Raw genomic sequence first — 23,436 nt, forward strand, 5'->3', positions numbered from 1 at the left:
TCGATGAATAGACAAAGACAATCTTTGCTTCGAATTCAGTAATGTTATTCATTTATTGTTTTATAAAATAATCAAATATACCCTCATAAATCAAAATATACAGTATCATATTTCATACACACTGTCATATTTTCGGATTGGAGCAACAATATGGGAATATGATTATAACATTTACATAATATACGATATATACACTAAAATAAATCAACTATACAAAAGAATCAACTGGATCATATTCCATAATGAAGAAGAAATCGTTAAATAGTTTCATATCCCAGATAACGATAAGCATGGACTGTAAACATCACTGGGGTACAGTCAATTTTTATTCCACTGACAGCGAAAATTCGGGCAAGGAGCAAATTCGCTGGTAAATTGTAGTAAAATTGTTTCTACAGGTGTATTCATTGCTTGCAACGGTGCCATGAAAAAAAAAAAAAATTGAATAACGGCGTAATATTGTTTGGGTAATGAAAAGTCCATATCAGCGGGGTTAAATATAAATGCTTCATCAATATTGCGGAATTGTAGCATGGGATTCGCACTTATCCAGAATGGTAGCATTAATCAAATTTACCTGACTTATGAAAGGAAATAACCTAAGTCTCCAATCTTCAAACAGACCAATAATACAGAGTGTTGCTATCAACAGTATGAAATCCATAATAATGGAATCGAAAATAGAAATCACCCATCCCGAAGTTAAAAAAGCTATAAATGAGCCTAAACCAAGAACAGCAATTGTTGTAATTGCCGATGTCAACGTACGCTTGATGGATTTCTTCATAATTCTAAAATTTGCATTTCTATTTTTGAATTTCAGCAAAGGATGGATAAATAAACTTACCAAAATGACTTGATAAGCAATGGTGAGAACAAAAAAGAAAACACCGAGTGGTTTTTCAACCAAACTAGAACAGACCACCACGCAACCGACAGGGGAATTTTTAAAAACCCTACTGTTCATGAATAACAAGGAACCGACTATACTGAATGCAATTATAAACAAAACAAATATGTTCAGAGATCGTGCAGTTTTTCCAAACAGATAAGATAAATGTGAAGTGTAAAGCTTTCGTTGCCGCAGCCACAACACCAAGAAAAGAGGCAAGACGCACAATAAGTACAAAACGTATTTTGCCATACGGACGCTGTTGCATATGTCGTCACCATAGAAAAAGTACAATTCCAAAGCTTCTATGCCTTGCGAAACGACGGATAAGATGACTGATATCATTACCATATACCTCATTGCTTGCTCCAGGGGATTCCAACGTATTCTATCATAGGTTCCCTTTTGCATTGCTCTTTCTTCAATTTCTATATTCGCTTGTCTCACTTTCCACGCATGATATAATGTCACGATCAATAAGAATATTTTGATAAGTGCTAAAATGGCTGTTAAAATCACAGCGGTCAACCACTGCGAATAAATCCCATCTTCATCTATTTGGTAATATCTTGAATAATTCTTCGCTGTCGCGTTGCTACAATCGACCAGCGCCATTTTGATATTAGAAACTACGTAAAAAGCAACAGTGGGAAAACTTGATATAACTACAAAAATATATAAGATAATTTGTAGATAATCGTGAGATAGTATAGTAATAGATAGTTATAGATAATCACAAACAAACAACCTCGGGAACATCGTGTTCTCTTCTTCCGTTATTCTATGTTATTGCCAAATCAATGTATTCCAGCGAAATAACTCCGGTTTACGCAGACGATGGAGTGGCGAGTTCTATGATATCATGCGTGGATTGGATCCAGGAATTTTCTCCAATTCGAAACAAGAGAGCAATGCTCAAATATATACAGACACGGAGGCCAAAACGATGTAGTATTAAATCTTTCACAGTACCGGTAGTCTGGCAACCAGATCACCGAGATGTGATCACGGAACCACGGCACGGTGCCCAATTTTTAATTTTGAGGATGTCATCACGCTAAACTTCGAAGTGGGAAACGAATCCCATAGAGCCAACAGATATTTTTATAAATAAAAATAATGGCCTTCTCGCGACAACAACATGCTTTAACTACTGGAATATAAGGCAATTGGTCCAGTAGCGATTTTCACAAATCAGCAACATATTACCAAAACTATCCTTAGATCCAATTCGTGCGCAACAAGTATTTTTACGAGTTTTTTTTTAATATACGATTTTTGATTCGAGTTATTTTAGAAATGGTAACGAAATATGATTACTCGTGCAAGAATCGCTATGGCGTCGAGCCAGCAACGGCTTTTCATTCTTGCGTATGGCTGTACACCCACTTATGTTGGCTTTGTTCGCATTCGTAGGTAGGTGTGTGGTATGCTTTCCGTGTTTCAACATAAACGAAAGCCTAATTAACTGAATCACAACACTAGAACTCGAATGTCTAACGAAAAAAAAACTGAAAATGCCAGCCGATTAATTCAAATACTTCATTATGGAATATTTTGGCCGTTTTTCTTAAATTTAATTCTTTAATAATCTGTAATACAAAGTCGTCTAATAGTGTAAACCGACCACCGTAATGTAAAAAAATCGATGAATTCAATTCGCCCGAACATTGTGATCAAATAACATATATATACCCTATTGTTCAACTATATACTTCCAACTTATTCTAAACTTATATGAAGGCAGACTACATGCAGCAGTGCACAGCTAGCAATATTTGACTATTTAGCATTGGCACTCAATTCCTATATATGCATTTTTCTTAGTGTCACTTTTTTTGGATCTGTCTGCATCGGTAGCTAAATATAAAGTTTGACTAACGTTTAGTTTTGCATCAGTGTGTTCTAAATCTGGTTAGCATAAACACAAAAACTATATTTGGAGACTGCAACAAACGGGGAAATTGCATGACTCGTTCTTACATCCTGTTCCAGCACTTTCGTAAATAGCCAGTTTCATAATACGTTGTGCAATTTATGGAAAGATTCCTTTGTTACGTCACAGCGAGACATGAATTCAAAGTGAAATGACGATCTTATCAAACTGCTTACTTCGGAAAATAAGTAGTCAAAGCCAGTCAACTCATTTTGTGAGGTGTTTTCCCACTTTCACTCCGGACATATCTCTCTCTATACAAGCTATTTATTCGTGATTTGCAACAGTTACAGTTTTTAGAAGAAAAAAATTTCTGCTTCGGCATTGCTCACCAAATTTTATTGCGTGCCCGAATAGAGTGTTGGGGAGGCTCTAATTATTATCTCGAGTCGAGTGACCATTTAGCAAAAACTCGAAAAGATTAATCCCAATGTTTCAACCACTATTCCACCATAACACGACTTCCGTGCCTATATATTTTAGCATTGCTCTCTTTTTATTATTATTACCAAAGCCATCATCCGCGAAATCGAGAATATGCGGCAGCGAGTTGTTTCAATGACCAGTATCACTATCGAATGTATAAAATCTCAGGTTATACCCTCTCGTGTAGCTTTCTTCCGTGTAACAAGAAATAGTCATGCAGATATCCGTATATTTCAAGAGTATGGTGTGAAGCAAAGGCCGGTTACCAACCGATCGTTGGATTTACGAAATACATTATCATAAATCATTCATTCCACTGCGTTAATCATCGCCTCAAAATATGCGGGAGTTTATGAAGCACGTTAGCACATAACCTTCACCGTAATCTAACGTTACCAATGCAAGATGTGGAAAACAACATGTCCTTCTGGAAAAAAAATTCCCCTTCCTCAGTTTCGAAGAATAATGTAACAGTAAAAGTGCAATCATGCAAAGCAAAAGCATTCAAAGACATTTTGGTGTACATTTATGGTCAAATATGACTCACGTTTATTGAGAATGATGATAAGTATATTTGTTATTTTCTGTATCTACCATATTTTATTCGATTCATTTTGTATTATAACGAACAAGGAACAATAATATTAATTTGTTTTTGTTAGAGAAAGAGAGAGAAATTTATTTCCTCAACCAGAATACAAGCACGAAACAATAAAAATTATAAACAAAATACACAGTTATATGTTTTCGACCGGGGGGAGCGATACGACCATACGATAGGTTGTATGTTTGTGACATTATAAGCAACATATATAAAATAATTCAAACATAATACGTCATGACAAACATTATACTATGGACATTGATAATTAATCATCAAATTACTTTATACCAGAGAAAACACAATGTTCAGATCAGGATTGATTATGTTACGGATATACTACGAGGCATATCGTATTTAAATAGGTTATGTTATAGTAATCATTACCGAATAGATATCTATCTATATATTGCATTATATATTAAGATTTCAGTCTAATTCTTCAATGGTAGGCCCAGCAGATGACTCTGATTTTGAGCTCGGTCCCGCATCGCCGGCTCCGTGAAAATCGGCACCACCAGCTTCTTGGTGAAGTTTAGTCAGGATTGGTGACGAGATATTTTCAAGTTCCTTTTGTTGATCTTCATACTGTTCTTTTGAAGCTGCTTGATTGTTTTCAATCCATTCAATGGTTTCTTTGCATTTTTGCAAAACCGCTGATCTGTCGTTTTCTGTAAGTTTATTTTTCGAGCTGTCGTTTTCTACAGCGGCTTTTACGTTGTACACAAGTGATTCCAAGCTGTTTTTAGCTTGGATGCGACTTTTTTCTCTCTCGTCCTCCTCTTTATATTTATTTGCGTCATTGATCATTTGCTGGATTTCTTCTTTCCTGAGTCGGCCTCTGTCGTTTGTGATAGTAATTTTGTTTTCTCTGCCGGTACTTTCGTCTAGCGCTGAGACGTTGAGAATCCCGTTTGCATCAATGTCAAAGCATACATTGATTTGAGGTATTCCCCTCGGCGCCGGTGGAATACCTGAAAGTTCGAATTTTCCCAAAAGATGATTATCCTTTGTCATTGCCCGTTCTCCTTCGAAAACTTGTATAAGAACACCAGGCTGATTGTCGGCATACGTTGAAAATTTTTGGGTAATTTTTGAAGGAATCGTCGTGTTTCGTTTCACTAATGCAGTCATAACTCCACCCGCTGTCTCAATACCAAGAGACAAAGGTGCCACATCAAGAAGTAGCACATCTTGGATTTCTTCTGCCTTGTCGCCAGATAAAATAGCCGCCTGTACTGCGGCCCCATAAGCAACAGCCTCGTCTGGATTGATGGAGTTGTTTAATTCTTTTCCATTGAAAAAATCTTGCAGCAATTGCTTAATTTTAGGAATCCGGGTTGACCCACCGACCAAAACAACTTCATCAATGTTACTTTTATCTAGCTTGGCATCACGTAAAGCTTGCTCAACCGGCACTAAAGTGCTGCGAAAAAGATCAGAACAAGTGTCTTCAAATTTTGCTTTAGTAATGGTGGTGGAATAATCAACCCCTTCGAATAGAGAATCAAGCTCAATGCTCGCTTGCGACGAAGATGAAAGTGTTCGTTTTGCTCGTTCACAAGCTGTATGTAGTCTTCGTAGTGCTCTCTTGTTCTGAGATAAATCCTTTTTGTGTTTTCTTTGAATCTCAATCAAAATTTTGCTTACCATACGATTGTCGAAGTCTTCACCACCAAGATGAGTATCACCTCTTGTGGATTTAACTTCAAATATTCCATCGTCGATGGATAAAACGCTAACATCAAAAGTGCCACCACCCAAATCAAAGATTAGTACGTTGTGTTCTCCGCCACCTTTTTTATCGAGTCCGTATGCAATCGCGGCGGCGGTCGGCTCATTGATAATTCGTAAAACGTTCAGTCCAGCTATAGCTCCAGCATCTTTGGTCGCCTGTCTCTGCGAATCGTTAAAATAGGCTGGAACTGTCACAACCGCGTCTTTCACCTTTGAACCCAAATAAGATTCGGCGGTTTCTTTCATTTTTACCAAGACCATCGAGCTTATTTCTTCAGGATAAAATGATTTAGTTTCATTCTTATAATTAACTTCAATTTTTGGTCTACCGTCGACTTCTAAAACTTTGAAAGGCCAGTGTTTCATATCGCTACGCACAGTCTGGTCTTCGAATTTTCTACCAATCAATCGTTTTGCATCGAAAACGCTGTTTGTAGGATTCATTGCAACTTGATTTTTCGCCGCATCTCCTATGAGTCTCTCTGTATCGTTGAAAGCAACATAGCTCGGCGTTGTTCTATTGCCTTGATCATTCGCTATAATTTCAATTTTCCCGTGCTGAAAAACACCTACGCAAGAATAGGTAGTACCAAGATCAATTCCTATCGCAGGCATAATACTATTATGTACTGTTCAAAACGTTCGCGAAAAATCGAACTATTCTGGTGATCGGTTGTTCACGTTTGCGACAAATTCGACAGACGACGCTCTTTTTCATCGAGCCTTACCGGAACCAGATGATTTATATCGATCGTGAACGGACATCTGTCATCATTGATTAGCAGGCGAATCTGATTAATCACATTCAAGATTATACCAAGACCTCATAATACACTAACAACGCGTTTTTTTTACAGAGTGGTTCCAATTATCTTGCATCGCACTTTCGCAAATTTAGTTCTGTAACGTTACACCTGGCCAACGTCAGATTTCCCCAAACGAGTAGTTTACAACGATAGTTGTATAATGTTTAATGAATAAATATTGTAAAAGGGGGGAAGAAAGCGCCATTTGTAACACGCTACTCAACCATACAACACATTTATTTAGTAATTTTTCCATTTTAATAAACTTTCGTGTCAGATATTGGGGCCTTATCCTACAAGGGAAAAATATCCCGAAGACAGAAGGCACATATTCAAAGAAATCGATTAAAATGAATTGATTATGGCGTTCCAATATTGATGTGGAGATAACTCATCAAAAGACTGGCACTGTATAAACGATTTCAACAGACATTATCTCTACCTCTTAAGTCGCCGATTGCTTTGCTCTCACCGTTTTTTTTTCAACTTTAAAAAACCCTGGCATCGCAGCGTTCCCTCAAGCGAGTAACGAATTTTCAAGTTATACTTTCCAAGTATTCACTTTTATGTAAGAGTGTTTCGTCTTCTATCATACTTTAGAACTTACCGCGTAGTTGTATTGTCTTCAATGTTCACTATATTTTAATGAGAAAAAAGTGGAAGAATGCATTCTGTGCAGACTGTGCATTGTGTATTTCGGAATGTGGTAAATTGAAAAAGATAAATAAAATTTAGAGAAATAATGAACAAGCAATATTATATAATATTAAAATGAATTCATTGACGCATTAGATTCCAGTGTTTATCAACTTCAATTAGTAAATGGTCATCCTGCATTATTACTCTCAAAAGATTTATCTTCCGACAAACTTTCATCTTTTTGGTTTCCATCAATAGTTATGTTTGTTTTCACTTTTGGTATAACAGATAAGTCCAGTGATTTGGAAGGCCGAGATTCTGAATTGAAAATTGCAAACAATGATCCACATTTCATTATTGCGTCCTTTTTAAACTTAAAAAGTGCAGCATTTTTTGGCACTATCTATATAACATTATGTGGGGTGACCCGAAGAAAAAACAGGACTATGAATTTCTTCCTTACTTCTGATAAAATGAAGAAAATATATTGACACTTGAACTTCTGTTTGTGTATGGTTGTGAAAGTTTCAGTAATCTACAACGCAACAATGCTAGAAGCACAAATGATTTTACTTTTCCATTTACAAGAAAACTCCCCGTTCTTCTTAGTTTTCATTGCTTGATAAGGCTATTTTACATTTTTTTTTCACTTTGTTGAGCATGAATTGTTTGAACGTAATGGGATTTCGAATACACCAATCAAAATAACACTCATGAATACCACTGAAAAGATAAATAGGGGGCCCATGAGTGCTAAAAGCCTGGGGCCACGAGCCATAACAGTTTGGGAACCTGATTCATAACTTGATGATTAGCAGTTAATGAACTTAAATTTAAATGAAATACCTGTATTCTCGTTAGTCACGTTACTTTCTGTTGGTAATTCTACTTCTTGCTGTTGGATAACTAATAAATGGCCATCTTGCCTTCGAATCACAATTTCACCAGTATCCTAGAAATCAATATAATAATGGAAGTGTATACAAAATTTTTTTTAATAAGAATAGCCAAGTTTCTCTGAAACATGGAACCGTTTACCAAAATTCAAATAGTAATTACAGAAGTAGTTTACTAAAAGGAAATGTAAAATTACGGTACATCTTGTATTATGATATAACTGTAATTGTGTATTTTGATGACATATGCTGTGTATAGTATACAAATCAAATATCATAACAACGGTCACCGGTAGATTCATGTGTCATCTAACATTACCAGTCATTTGTTAATGTCACCAATGTAGAGTATTATTACAACAGGAAGTATTATTATGCATTTTTAGGTGACCAGTACAAAACTAGCCTTTGTATTTTAATTATAAATAAGATTTCTAATTAGTCTTTATACATAAATAAATCATACTTTTATGAGATCCCATTCTATTCTCAGTATGATTTTTAGATAAAAGTTACCTGAATAAAAACAGCATCCCCTGGTTGGTGGATTTGTTGCAATAAATCAGCTTCTAATCCACCAAGTTGTACCATAGCCACCTTGAAGTATAAAGAAATATTTTTGGTTAGTAAATTATTTGTAAATAACAAAACTATTACTATTCTACTTTATATCTTGCTTGTAATATAAAATCATAACAAGCTAACAATATTAAATTGTGAACTGTTATATGCATCTGCAACAAAAATAAATAATTGAATAAATATTCAATAACTCGAAATGGGCTGGTGAATGAATATAATTTCGTTCATCATAACATTAGGCCACCTTATTGTATTTTCTCTCGCCAGGGATAAATGTGAAAATCTCATCTTAATATCAAGGTTTTCATTTGGATAAATTAGTGACTATTAACATTTAATTACCGAACAGTATACTGTGATATTTGTTTTCCGAATAGACCATGATAAAAAAAACTAACGCATAAAGCAATTTGCCACATTGAAAAATCCACCAGGTTATCCAATACATATACCAAATATGAATATATGATATAGGAAAATATATTTTACAAAAAGGGTGGAAATAATATTTAAAACTTGTATATATAAAAAGAAATCCTGTAATTATTGTACCTCTTCTTTAGAATCTGATAAATTATCGGATGTGACAGACTTTTTATTATCTGGAAACACAAAACCAATTTTAAGATTAAAACCAACATATGAACAAGGCATACTAATCTCTACATATTTGGAATCCCAGAAATTAGTTTTAATATGTTACTTATTCAAGCTTTGCTTTGCTCCGAACAAGGCCACCGATATCTAACAATGTGTTACCTAGCGCATGATTGCCACCAGGTATATTCATGTCAAAGATAAATAAAGCACAACCGGTGTATAGCAAAACGATATAATTTGCCTACGTTTCGAATTTCTATTCAGAAAAACTTCATCAGGGCATGATATGAAGAGTACACACACTATCATATATATATAGAGTAGAAAAATAAAAAAGTTAGTAAAAATTAAACGGCGTGAAAAACTGAAAAAAAGGGACAATATGATAATATATCCGAGTGAATAAGCGCAAGTTCAAACAATTACGCGACTATCTACACAATGATTTATATACATGCGGGAACAATGTAGTTTCTTTATATCAACAAAGAGAAAAATTCAATGAACGATAAATGAATGAACGATTTTTACTATCTTTTTTATTTTTCTACTCTATATATATACGATAGTGTACTCTTCATATCATGACCTGATGAAGTTTTTCTGAATAGAAATTCGAAACGTCGGCAAATTATATCGTTTTGCTATACACCGGTTGTGCTTAAATGTGTTACCTAAATAGCTACTGTTATTTGGAAGGACTTTTCGCTTCAGCATTGCCTACGCAATTTATTACAGTCTAGGTGTGGTGGGGGGGGGGGGGGGATTCGACACACTCAACAACTCGTGAAATCTGCAACACTGCAACAAATTAAAATAGAAGAATCGGCTAACATCAAAAAAATTTCATCTGTTGAGTCAGATGTGATAAGACATTATATTATGTATCATTTGGAGAAGATGAAATCAATCCTACATAAATTACACGATATATGTGTAGTATGATATATACATATTAAATAATTTAAACAGAAAAACAAAATCAATTTCATTGCCTTTTAATATGATCAATAAAAAACATCAAAAACGTGTTTTTACTTTGTTTTATACTTCCTTGTTGTGAAACCTGGATTAAAACTGATTTGTTATCTTCGGATTCTTGCATTTCTTTATTTGAAGATTCTTCAATCTAAAATTAACAGAAAATAGATATTACAAAAAAAGAAGCTGAATAAAGGGTAAATTGACAAAATTTAAAATCAAATTAGGCCTTGAAAATACTTTTTTATGAATGATTTTCTCATGAAATTTTGCACATTTAAACAGATGGGCAAATAAAAAAATACTTGAATGAGAAGAATCTTTCTCGTTTAGCATATCCTACTACAGCGGTTTATCTTTATTGTTACATAACAACAGAGATAGACACAACTTGCCATAATTTCGCAAGCTACAGTTAATTTATCTGCTGAATCGAGTTTAGCAAACATGAGTGATTTTTTGGGCATTTCAAAGGGAAAATCAAGCATAGATGGTGGCGCTTCAGAAGTGTGTGTACCAATATGGAGGTAACTAATTTTGTTCGCCTACTTTACATCAAGTTGTTTGAAGGGACGAAAGCCTATGGGTGGGGGGGAATATTCACTTGGTTAACACAGATAGTCCCCGAACTCGTAATAGAACTAAAATAAAGAAAATCTGAATAAAATTATGGTCTAACGGCTAACCCCAACCTGGCCCAACCCCAATTGCCATTGACCGACACTTACCACAGTATCTTTACCAATCACAGTTGATTTCAATACCGCTCCAGAAGGTAGAGTTATATAGGTAGCAGCTGGTCTTTTAGGACTATCAGCAGAAATAGTATTTGTTAAACTTTCTGTTTTTTCTTTGTCATTTTCATCTTGAATTTCAATCTCATGCGTCAGTGTGCCGTCTGGATTTTGGTGTCGCTTAAAATGTTGATTGAGACCGTATCTATCGTGCGTAGCATAGTGACATAAACCACAAACGAACTGCTCTCCAGTGTGCTTTCTTCGCATGTGAGTATCGAGGCAATGCTTCTGAATGGACCTGAAAAAGGAAGAGAAAAACATTGTTTTGGATTTCATGAAAGTTCTAATTGAAGAGAAAAAAAAGAGGATTAAACAATTATTGATATAAAAATAAAGTGTATAAAATAGAGGAAAACTTATATTTAAAATTACTCATATTAAAAAAAAGAAGGTGTTTGATTATATTTTTGTGAAAAATCCAGATATTGGAATGTAAAATTTAACATTCGTTATGTTTTTCCGCGTAATTGGTTTTCAACTTATTGGAGAAGAAGAGTTCCAGAATTCCAATCAATACATTTTTAACCTTTCATTTGTGTTACCTGTAATTGCAATACTGACAACTGTATGGTTTATCATCAGTATGTGTACGTTTATGTCTTCTTAGTGATGATCTATCTGGAGTAGCATAGTCACATAGTTCATGGTCACATTTATACGGTTTTTCACCTGAAATTATATAAATAACAATAAATATTACTAAAAAATTTAGTAATTACCCTTCTGTACCTCATATTTGGTAACCAATCAATACTTCATATTTATAGTTTTTCACCTCACATGTATTTAAATAAAAGTAGATAAAAAATAGTACACAGGATTCAACCTTAGTAGAACAACAAGGAGGCAAAAACAAGTGCATTCCATCGTCTAGACTTGAATTGCTAGACGATGAATCTATATTCTTAGGAATAGAATTTTTAAAATATTCCTTATTATAGCTGTAACTACTGGCCATTCCTGACAGGAATATAATTGCTGGGGTGTAATTATGAATTAAACCAATCCAACACATACTGAATCAAAAATGTTTAAAATAATAGGTTGACCACGATGCTAACCTGTGTGTATTCTTTTGTGCATTATCAGAGATTCTTTTAATCGAGTTGAATGTCCACATTGATCACAAACAAATGGTTTCACATCGAGATGGATTTCCATATGTTTATCTAAATTCTTTTTCGTTGAAAGTTGTCTTTTGCATAACCTGAAAACAGAGATTGGGATTGGTAAACCATAAAATATTTATCAAGTAGCATTTGTCCTAAGACTGGTTTTACAGCATTTTCCATTCGTACCACTGGGGTTTTCCAGAAAGACACCCAGTCTTCAGTCCGCCCATGGGCACTTATTTTAGGTAGGCATTTATATCATGCTAAGATTCAACCCTTTTCGTGCCTTAATTATAAATTTATATCGGCCTCCAAAGTACACTGAAATTACCATTTGACAAGAAAAATGAGAGGCAACTCGAGACGCAATATATCTCATCTTTGTTTATATATGGAGCAGCTGGATGCAATATTTCCAGACACGTGATCGAACAGCTGTTCAGCGGAGTCAAAGGCCATATACAGATGTCATAAAACAGCTCGGGTGATTATGTGGACCATGTCTTATTTTACCAATTTGCCCGTTTTTCAATAAACAGTACTCGGCAGCTTTCCAGAAAACCCTGATATCATTTTACTGCACAACAAATACCCCCCAAAATAGACAAATTCATCGAACTATCAAATCAAACTGAAAGCTTACTCGCAAATATATTTTTCTTCAGATTCTATTCTCTGTGGTTTACCGGATTCATCGAGACCAGAACAAGTTCGCTGATGTGCTATCATATTTCTCCGATGCTTAAAAGTACGTTTGCACCTACCGATAAAAAAGAAAATTAAATTCTGACTGTCTAAATTTGTTCAAAAAAGGATTTTCAACATAATTAATTTATTAAATATTTTTAATTTAAAATTCGACAACTTGGTGAAAAGAGCAAGTTGCGTAAAGATAATTAATATAAAAAGTCAATTAATCAAGATTTGAAATTTCATGGTGAAGCCTCACATACAACAACTAAAGCAGGAAATGATAAATCGGGAAATTATTCATGTCTAACAAGAAAGATTCTGGGTACTTGAAAAGCTTCTTAATGTATGTGAGATATTTCTGGAGATTCTTGTTCATATAGTGTGAAATGCCATATAATACAAAACGTTTTTGAACAGTACCATAACAATGAGGGATAAATAAAATAATGACTAATAATGCTGTAGAAGCGTATTCAATATGTTCTTATATGTAACAGTAGTTTAGGTATTTAAAAAGTCATTTGGAATCGAAATGATAAGATAAACTGATGAATATTTTTCAAACTTACTTGACACAACTAAACGCTTTTAGATTGCTGTGCACTGCCATATGAGCATTGAGATCACTTTTATTAATACACGAAAATGCGCATTTGGTACATTTAAACGGCTTCTCAATTCCATGTTGAAAGAGGTGATTATACATCTGAAAACATAAATTAATGTTTAGCAAGATAAGAGCATGGTAATCAAGTGCAACAGAAGGTTTAAATTACATTGGATTAAAACAGAATCAATTTTGAATATTAACTGTCGAGCATTGACAGCATGAAATAACTAATTTTACAATAGGGTGTCAAAACAAAATATAGGGAGTAAATAGTTTAGTGAAATTATAAATTGATTGAATGAGATGGCAGTCATTAAAATTATCATTAATGGAAAAACATAGAATATATTTTCAAAATCATAGGATTCACATCGCAAGTCGCAGGTTTTTATTTTCTTCTTATGAAATATTTGTTACCAACATGGGTGTAATTCACATCTAGGGCTGCATTGTGGGTAAATTTTCAACATTTTTCTTCCCTTCTTATGGAACAGGGGTTCCCCAACATGGGGGTAATTTACTTCTTAGGGGTGCATCATGGGTAAATTTTGAGCGTAATGAAGTACATGGCCAAATGTGGCTGTTGACCACTTAATAGATCGCAATGTACTACTGTTTAATTGATCTATATCTTCCTTCTGCGGAGATAAAATCTAGCTTAGTGCCCCTTTATTATATTTCACAAAACAATAGAATAAATAATCTACAATAATGGTTGAGAACCCATTTTATGAAAAATTAAACTATTTCTCATTCTCCATACAGTTACTAGTTAGACATTTTTATTTCTTACCTTTAACCATTGTGAGTCTGTATATTCACAAAATAAGCATTTATAATTTCTTAATGAATGTTGATGACATCTGACATGCATATCTCTTAGTTCTTCAGTCACAAATTTAAGGCTGCAACTGAAAAAAATTTCGCTTATTGATCAACATTCAAAATCGTACCATCTGATTAAAATTTACATAAACAATAGGGCTTGGAAGTTAGGTCAAAAATACTATGGCTCCAGCCCATATGCAGTTTTGGAGTTGAATTTAAAAATACAACTTGAACTTAGAACTTTAGAATTAAAACTAATAATTAAATTTAAAAAAATTATCAGCTGAAGAAGAAAGATTTTATAATTTGTATCAAGTAATAAAAAATTATAAATGTGAAAAAATATTTAAATGGTCAAAAGCTGGCTCCACAGCCCCGATCAAAATGACAACAGTTTTCATGAAGGTAAATTACAACATAAAATATAATTATACTAACCTTGAGCATTTATATTTCTTCCAACTCTCTTTACCAGAAATTTCCACTCTTATTGTTGGAAAATTTTCATCATGGCTTCCCTGGATAATAAAGTATATCATTGAAATCATGATTCACATTTAATTATAAAAAAAATGCAAGGTATTGCACATTTAAAAACATTCGAATTACATTCACAGTGTATTTTCTAAAAATTCTGCAATATTATGCAAGATGTTTTCATTGGCACTTTTCAGTAAAATGGCATTTGTAAACTAGAAGTTGTATTTCAGACTCTAGGTTCCGCAAGTTTTCCATTCAAATTAGGAGTCAATATCAGTGGCGTGCAACTTTTAATACAGGAGGGCCAGATAGAAATAACTGGGTGAAATCGCGGGGCCGGACACTTATTTAACATAGGTTTTCTAGTAGTTGCAGCACAAAAATTTGGTTCATTGATCTTTTGACATGCGTTGTTCACTTCGCACATGCTAACTGTTAGGGCATTGCAACGTCAGATAATAGGCATAGATAATAAACTGGACTCAGATATAGGTTTTCAACGCAGATGGATTGGAATTAATAAATTAAAAACTCATTTCGCAGGCTACACATCATTCGAAATTGACACTTCTCGAGAGGGCCGCATTTGGCGCGTGGGCCACAGGTTGTACAGCATTACTTTATATTAATATATGTATTTTGTTTAAATATAATCAAATTCTATCGGGTTTGCCACTATTATTAATAAACTTGCTAAGTTTAAAGATCATTTTGTTTTGCCAGTATTATGTTTGCTGTCACAAATATTTAGGGTTTATACAATTCAGATAAAAAAAGATGATTATTAAACTACTGCAAAGGGGTCCTCGATCCTCTGCAATGTTTCATTGGGGTTCCGCACCACCATGAGGTTGAAAACCACAGCTCTGAAGGGAGGTAAGTGTTAAATATGTTTGAATATTCAATATATCATCTACTGAGCGAAACATACACTTTCTTACTATCAGCATTCAGCATAGTCATGTACGTGAGAAATCATCATAGACTAACCCTTAATAACCATCAGTTTTTACATTGTTTTACACTAATTTCAATGAAGAACATTAGTTTTTATCACCTTATGTTTTCGTTTCAATTTTTTCGGTTCTGAAGAAGTCTGAGTCATGACTTCTCTCTTGAGAATTTGGCCATCGAGACTTTGAACTTCCGCAACAAGTTCATATGATAAGTCCAAAGATGATCGATCTTGATGACAGATAAAATTTTCATTTTCTGAAGTCAATCTTGTTCTTTTAGAACAACTACCTGGAAGCATAGAAAAAACAGTTAAAGTGTTAGACAGATGGGCAGATTACACATCTCAGGTTAGGCCATAATTTTATTCCGATTTTCCTTAGTTTAGTTCAATTACGAGTTTGTCACTGTGTTAGTCAAGTGAATATACTCCCTGCCTTTAGTTTTAAGTCCATTTACACAGTAAAATAGGCGAACAAAATTAGTTACCCCCATATTGGTACACACAATTTTGGAGCACCACAAAATATATAAAAAAATAAAGTTAAGCTAAAAACAATCCCTCAAGCATTAATATTTCATGATACAACATTCTAATAAAATATAAACCCTATTTATTTGTGCCTACTTTAATTTCTCAAATAGTACCACATACCTTCAGTCTCGGACATTTCACTTGTATCGTCGATCAATGTGATTGTCATAGGTTGGTTGTCATTAGCTGATTTCATAGTAATATTATTGTCATCTATGTTGGTATTATCACCAGAAAATATCACCTGTAATTAATATATTTTTATAAATACATTTCAATAAAGTAAACTATAAGGAAATGGCCGTTTTATAAAAATTGAGCTTGCAGACCACAGTTTTGTTCCAGAGTCGATAAAAGTACAAAATAAGAAAAGGCAGGAAATGTCTAAGATGGTTAGTCAAATTAAATAACAAGATTTCATAAAAATTGTTGAAGAATTCATAGATGAGGAGAATATCTTTAATGCAAAATGTGTAAGGCCGAAGCTAAAAACAGAACCCAGGCGACATGGAATACATTCTGGAGGGTTCTCAAACGGCGAGGCGCTCCACTAGAGGGGGGGGAATGAGGGGGCATAGACAATTTTTGGACCTCCAGGTCCAGGAGTATGCGCACCAAGATGGCGCACAACCTGAACATGGTATGTGTGTACCAGTTAGGATCCAGGTTGTGCGACATCTTGGTGCGCATACTTCTGGAGCACCCAATTTTTTGAGGGGGCGTGAAGCTAATTAAAAATAGAAATATTTGTTGGATTTGATCTTGCCCGCCTTGCCTCATCTGTTTTTAAAACTTTTCATTTATTTCAATATTCATGTTCAATCCATGTATTTTGAATGTGCTTTTTCGCTAAAACATACTTTCGCCTTACTATCTGTTATTTATAGCTTATTGTTGGCTAGTTATTTTTAATACGGAGCGCAAGACTTGACGAATCCTAAAAAGGGAACGCAGATTGAAAAGTTTGAGAATCACTGTTCTAGAGAGAATGTTATTTTTGTGCCAAGTGTCCTGGATTTCTGAATCTTTGTATAGAATCAAACAAAAAACAAAAGTTCAAGTGTTGAATCAATTTTCTTCTTTCATAAAAGTGATTAAGAAATTTGTAGGTTTGTTCTTTTCAAGTCGCTCTGTATCAGGAATTTAAGAATCAAAGAAACACAAGGCAACATTTTAGAATACCACCTATTACCTAAGACTATCTATATTAAAAACAATTTCATAAAAATTCAATTCTAAGCCAAATGTTAGATACCTAAATTATTAACATAACATTTTAGTGATTAGTATACTTGATATTATAACCGAAACCCTTCTATTCGATTATTTGTATACAAAATACAAGAGAGCATTTTAATTTACGTGGGAGATTACATTATTCCTCTTTTCCGTATGTATACTGTTAATTACTCACAACTTGCTGTTTCTCAAGTTCAAAATCATGTTCGACCAATTTATCTTCAGATTCCATCTCCAAATTTTTATCGTCTTTTTCTGAAAATAATTCCACTGTTGGTGAATCTGATTGGTCAATGGGTCGAATCGATGGATGAATTCCTTCCGAGTTAATTACAAATCTTTTCAACATGTCCTGAAATACAAATTGTAGTGTTTTTAATCTGACTTTACATATTGACAGCTAAAGTCAATTTAATTTCTTAAGTTTGTTCGAAGCATTTAGCTAACTCAGCTACAAAGTAAGCAAACAAACTATAAAAACAGTGGGGAATTCCTTTGGTTGCAATGACTGCCCTATAATAAGAATTTTTGTGTTATAGGAAAGGTAGGAATTTCACAATAGAAAGTAATGGCTTAATCATATGACAAACCGTCATCCGTTTACCAGTCCATGTCGAGTATGAGAATAGTTAACCAGTTATTTGTTTCAGATGCATGGACTTGATGGTGGAGAAAGCTATAACCGATAAGCAGTTATGTGAATGTGAACCACCCTACACTCTTACAGCTGTTGGTCCCGAAATCCTTTCACACATAATTATCCCCACAGGATTCGAACCTGCAAACTCATGTGAGGTAATTAGATTCCTGATGCTTAGCAAGATGCACCAACCCCATATTACGAGAATATCGGTCAAAGAGCGAAGACTTATCGATTGAAAGTTAAGAGATCCCCCAAAACAGCGCTCTTACCCCATAGTGACACCTTGTGTCCCATCACTAATTAATTAATAACTCGCTATTTATATGACATAATTCATCCAAAATCAATAGGCTTCTGGTCCGACATATGATGAATGCACATGCAAAATCTGGCGCAGATTCAATCTCGCTTTCGCGGGATATCGCGTGCATCTAACAGACAGACAAACAGACAAATACCTATCAACATACTTACCGATTAAAATCGATAAGTAATAAAAAAAAACATCATACAATGTAGAGAAAAATTAATATTAATAAAATTAAATTTGAATGATTATTCTATCTACCTTGGAAACATTATCTTCAACTTGAAGTTCGTTTAAATCATTAGAAGAATCATGAATAATAGTTATAATATGAGGTCCAGAATCAGGAATAGATTCCATTAAATGTGACATGCCAGTTTCATCCATATCCTTGTCTTCTTGATTGCAATTTTCTTCCGCCTTAATCATACACAATATAAATACATTTTCTTCCGCCTTAATCATACACAATATAAATACATTTTGTAAATAAATTTTTGTAGCCTGCATTCATATAAAAATGAAATATATAGATGAAAACACTGATCAGTTTGATAGAACATCAAAGTATATGGATTTGGGAGGACTGATTGCAAATTATTCCCATTAACAACTGGACGAGTGAAATTCTTCGTGGTAGAAATGATTTAGTTTTCAACATCACAAAAAGATTTACAAATCATAACATTAAGTTAGTTAACATTTTTATTTTCGATACTTACTTGAGTGCAAACAATATCAACATCCTGATTGGATGCGTCAATTAAAGAATGAGTGGTGTCGTATATTAAATTGTCTTCTGCTTTCGATTCTGAAGATGAATTTGCAAACAGATGAAGAGGAACTTCCAATGACGGTCTTGCCGGATCCTCTAACAAAATAAAGAAGTAAAGAAGAATCTTAAATGAACTTGCTTTGTAATTACTAAAATGAGCTTAAAGATATTTAAGCACTTTTTGAAAATATTAGTTGAATTTAATGATGGCTGACATAGTTGAAACGGAGATGAAAAAACATTATTAATATCATTTTAACAATTCATAGTTTGGGTTGGATATTGTAAGTAAAGTTTCGAATTGGGTCAAAATATTCTAAATATTGAATGTAGTTTCATCACTATTTCCATGGATAGGGGGGAGGAACAAAAATATTCTCTGGTGAGTTGCATGTGGCCCACAGTTTATATTTCTGCCCATCCCAGGACTAGAAAATATTACATGAGGTGAAATGATTTATAACAGCTCATTAAACTTTGTTATTTAGCTAAGCCGAAATCATATAGTACCTTCCGGTAATAAAAAAATAGACTTTGCTCACCTTCAGATTGATAGAGAGTTAATTCTTCGATTCTGTCTCTTTCATCATTTTCACTGATTTCTTCAATCGTGAGACTACAAGCAGTATCATTTAATGAGTTCTCGTGACCAAGATTTGACTTATTATCCATTTTATAAATTGAAATTAATTAGGAATCTAAAATGAGACACATGGTTGGCATTTTAAATAGTTGAACATCAATAATCTTATATATTCTGACCATTTAAGTTTTCAATAGTTTAAAAAACAAGTATCGTAATTTAATGATGAACCATTAAAATGACGTTTCCAATTATTAACAACATTTTTCAGTAACTAAATATAATAGAGAAATTACACTTCAAGTTGAATTTGCATAAAAAAGAAATCGTTGAAAAATGAAGAATTATTTATTGCTAGACTCATTCAAATTATATTTTATCACTAAATTTTTTTCAGGCATTCTTGACAGTGTAAACTGTTTTCCAAGAATGCTATCATACACAGTGATAAATGATATAAAAAAGAATAAAAGTCTACACAATGGATTGTAATATTGTGTTGATAATGTTCGAGATACTTCACAGCAGTGAAATGAGTTATCTGACCTAAGAATATAATCATTGCGTAAAGTGTAATTGTGGAATGTGTAAAATATATAAACCACATAAATAAATGCACATCAAAGAGTTAGGGAATGTAACTGCAAAATGACTAAAAAATAAAACTCGTAAATTTTCTAATTGCTTTTACGAAAATGAAGAAAAATTATTCAATACTTGAACTTCTATTTAGGTATGGTTCACCATTCAAGTTTCAATAATCTGGGACGCTTTGAATAAAAATTATGTTCTCTGATAAATGTTCCAAATGATCTGGGTTTTTTTTTATTTTGGTGGTGGAGGGAGTAATATATGAAGATCAGAAATATTTAGCCAGTTTCACGAAGATGGCTCAGGATTGCTGATACATTGGGCCGATCGGCTGACGTCTTACTTCTGTGTATCATTGAAAGTTTCCATCCGGTGTTATCATGATTTGAAAAAATGAAATCTCCTCCCATCTGATGAGGATCGTCTTTAACATCCTTGTATGTAGCAATGAGTTCTGCACCTTTTGCCATTTCAATCCCATAATGAATAAGAGGAGCAATGCTCCATACTTTAAAAAACGATCTTTCTAGATGAAAAGCAGAATACAGTGAACGATTTTCATCAGTATATAAATCAAATATTGCACCAGTATCATTTTTCCATCTGGTAGCACCTATTTGAGAACCAAATGAAATTAAAACTACTTTGCACTTTAGATCGTGCAGCTCTTTCTGATGTTTCTGCAGTTCCGCAACGTGCTGACGTCACGGAAGTCAAGCAAAATGACGTAATAGGATTAATAAAAAACTTGTAAAATGTCCGTCCTCACAAAACTTGTCAACTGAACTCACAGAATGATCACCAAGAACTTGCTTTACATTGAAATTGCTGGTAATATTGTCACCAATGGTTAACAGCTTTGATGGAGTAGTTTTCTTCAAAATTTCTTTTTCCAGCAACAAAATGAACTCATCCCATGATTGTTCAAATTGAAGATATTCTTCCACACTTTCACGTAAATCACAATGATTATGATATTTTTCCAGGATTTCATCCATCTGTTTTCTTTCTGTAATATGCAACTCCTTCATCAAGTCTTTATACATATTCATAAGGCCACACAAAGATCCAAGTTTTGATTCAGTAAATGAATGTACACCAATTTCAGACAGAACATCTGTGGATTGTCTTAATAATTCATTTGCACGAGATAGAAAATCATTCAATGCTCCTGCAATTCTTTCCGACTGATCCATGCTATATTGCAGTATTGTTTGACTATTTCTACTATAGATTATGTCTACACCATTTTATTGTCAAAATATCTGATGATATATATAAGCATGAAGTAATATTAAAAAGTATAGTGAGGACGGCATGTCAATGTCTCGGAGATGATGTCGAAGTCATCTGCTGTCTGGGATAAGCAGGGAAAAAAAGCTTATGAAACAGTTGAAGTACCAAGAAACATTCCTCTGATTTCCGAAGACCGAGGTAAAGTAGAGGCTGTAATGAAGCCTCGACAACGTATCAACAATGGTGTTTGAATAATATTGATTACAGAAGTTTAGAAACCAGTCAACGAGTTGCTATTTGATATTGTCAAACCTAATATCAGTTTTAAAAATTGAAGAAATGATGGATGATGTTCAACGCGGTCTTACTACTTACTGAATAAAGCGCGAAACACCGCAAAGAGCGCAAAACAGCGCGAAACAGCGGAAAACAGAGGGAAACAGCGCTAAACAGTGGGGAAACAGCGCAAAACAGATGGAAACAGTGTGAAGCAGAAAAAAATTTTGCAATGAGTTCGAGGCACCTTGTTTTGAGTTGGAGTACCACGGCAGCAAATTAAAAACACAAACCAACGTATGTAGCCAGTAATGCTGTAATGGCAGGTCTGCCCCTGCTGGTGACACATTTTAGGTACCATAATTAGAACATTTTCCATATGGATATGGTTGACTTTGGGGTTAGGGTTAGGTAAAAAGGGTCCTCCAGAAGTATGTGCACCAAGATGGCGCACAACCTGAAAATAGTATGTGTGTGTGTGTGTAGCGGATTCAGGTTGTGCGACATATTGCTGCACATACTTCTGGAGCACCAAAAAGGTAGATAAAATTTCGCATGATGACCTATAATCCGGTACATAACCTTGTAAATATACCGGAAATAGCGCCATGAAACCATGGCGAGAGGCGCCGTGGTTCTTTCGTGGCAGGAGGTGGTAATGACTGCGTCTCCTGTTTTGCGCTGTTTCCCTCTGTTTTGCGCTGGTTTCCTTCTGTTTCGCGCTGTTTTCCTCTGTTTTGCGCTGTTTCGCGCTGTTTTGCGCTCTTTTGCTCTGTTTTGCGCTCTTTGCGGTGTTTCGCGCTGTATTCAGTAAGTAGTAAGACCCTGTTCAACGTATCACATAATCTGCTTCAGGATAGGATTTACATATTTATCCTGGGAGAGAGGAAAGCCGATAAGACAGCTTAATCATATGGCGAACCACAGCCTCTCATCCAATTACCAGTCTAGGTCGGGTATGGGATTAGTTAGCCAGTTATTTGTTTTCGGAAGCATGGACTTGATGGCGGAGGAAGCCGTAACCGACCAGCGGTTACGTGAACCACCCTACAGCCCTACGGCGGCGAGAAGTCCAGCAATCCTTTGCACATGATCATCCCCGTATGGGATTCAAACCTGCGATACCACGAAGGGTAATCAGAGATGCGGTGGCGTTCGTAATCTTAACGCTTAGCGCGGTGCGCCACACAGCCGAATCTCTGAATCTACAAAGACTCAAAGTTGTAAATTATAACTAAGTCAAGATCCGATTGCATAAGTTATACATACTACTCTTATGCCTGATATTGACAACTTTCCTGAATTTATATTCTCTGTGTACAGACAGACAGAGGTATAACTACGGTATGTCTTGTATTTTAATATATTTTTGTACCATGGCCAAGTTTATGATACTGAAATAAGTTAATTAATTTCATCTATACTTTCAAATGACCCCAATCCAGTACCGGTAATCATTTTAAACCCAGCCCAAACAGAAAAAAAATCATTGGTGGCATATCCAAGCAATTTTTAACATACTGCAGTACTGACATACGGTAAGCAAGCAACACAGCAAGGGTTACTGCAGTACCGATAAGGGTGATATCAAACCATGGTGATATATATAAGGAGGCACACGCGTTCGATCACCACTTATGCTAGGCACTTCGAGAAATAAAGAAAGTGGGAATTATCACCA

The 23,436-nt window shown here is 34.5% G+C and overlaps 3 protein-coding genes across 3 annotated transcripts; all 3 read right to left on the bottom strand.

Annotated features, from left to right (window-relative positions):
• Positions 1–3,466: 3,466 nt before the first annotated feature.
• On the bottom strand, positions 3,467–6,281 carry LOC120333404 (heat shock 70 kDa protein-like). The gene has a single exon (XM_039400824.2). It carries the CDS (start codon positions 6,205–6,207, stop codon positions 4,285–4,287), a length of 1,923 nt encoding a protein of 640 aa, XP_039256758.2. The 5' UTR covers positions 6,208–6,281; the 3' UTR covers positions 3,467–4,284.
• A 785-nt stretch (positions 6,282–7,066) lies between these two features.
• LOC120333397 (uncharacterized) lies at positions 7,067–19,801 on the bottom strand. The gene is made up of 18 exons (XM_039400813.2): positions 19,612–19,801; positions 19,017–19,165; positions 18,556–18,714; positions 17,520–17,696; positions 16,226–16,349; positions 15,674–15,861; positions 14,575–14,654; positions 14,102–14,219; positions 13,268–13,404; positions 12,649–12,765; positions 11,955–12,100; positions 11,436–11,562; positions 10,825–11,131; positions 10,154–10,244; positions 9,068–9,117; positions 8,450–8,530; positions 7,884–7,989; positions 7,067–7,355 (listed from the first exon to the last, which is right to left on the bottom strand). Exons 1-18 carry the CDS (start codon positions 19,739–19,741, stop codon positions 7,225–7,227), a joined length of 2,418 nt encoding a protein of 805 aa, XP_039256747.2. The 5' UTR covers positions 19,742–19,801; the 3' UTR covers positions 7,067–7,224.
• On the bottom strand, positions 19,767–21,743 carry LOC120333437 (uncharacterized). Its single transcript, XM_039400861.2, has one exon. The coding sequence runs from the start codon at positions 21,437–21,439 to the stop codon at positions 20,522–20,524; it is 918 nt and encodes a 305-aa protein (XP_039256795.2). The 5' UTR covers positions 21,440–21,743; the 3' UTR covers positions 19,767–20,521.
• Positions 21,744–23,436: the final 1,693 nt, after the last annotated feature.

This window comes from Styela clava, chromosome 13 (assembly GCF_964204865.1).
Source record: "Styela clava chromosome 13, kaStyClav1.hap1.2, whole genome shotgun sequence".
NCBI classification, from domain to species: domain Eukaryota; kingdom Metazoa; phylum Chordata; class Ascidiacea; order Stolidobranchia; family Styelidae; genus Styela; species Styela clava.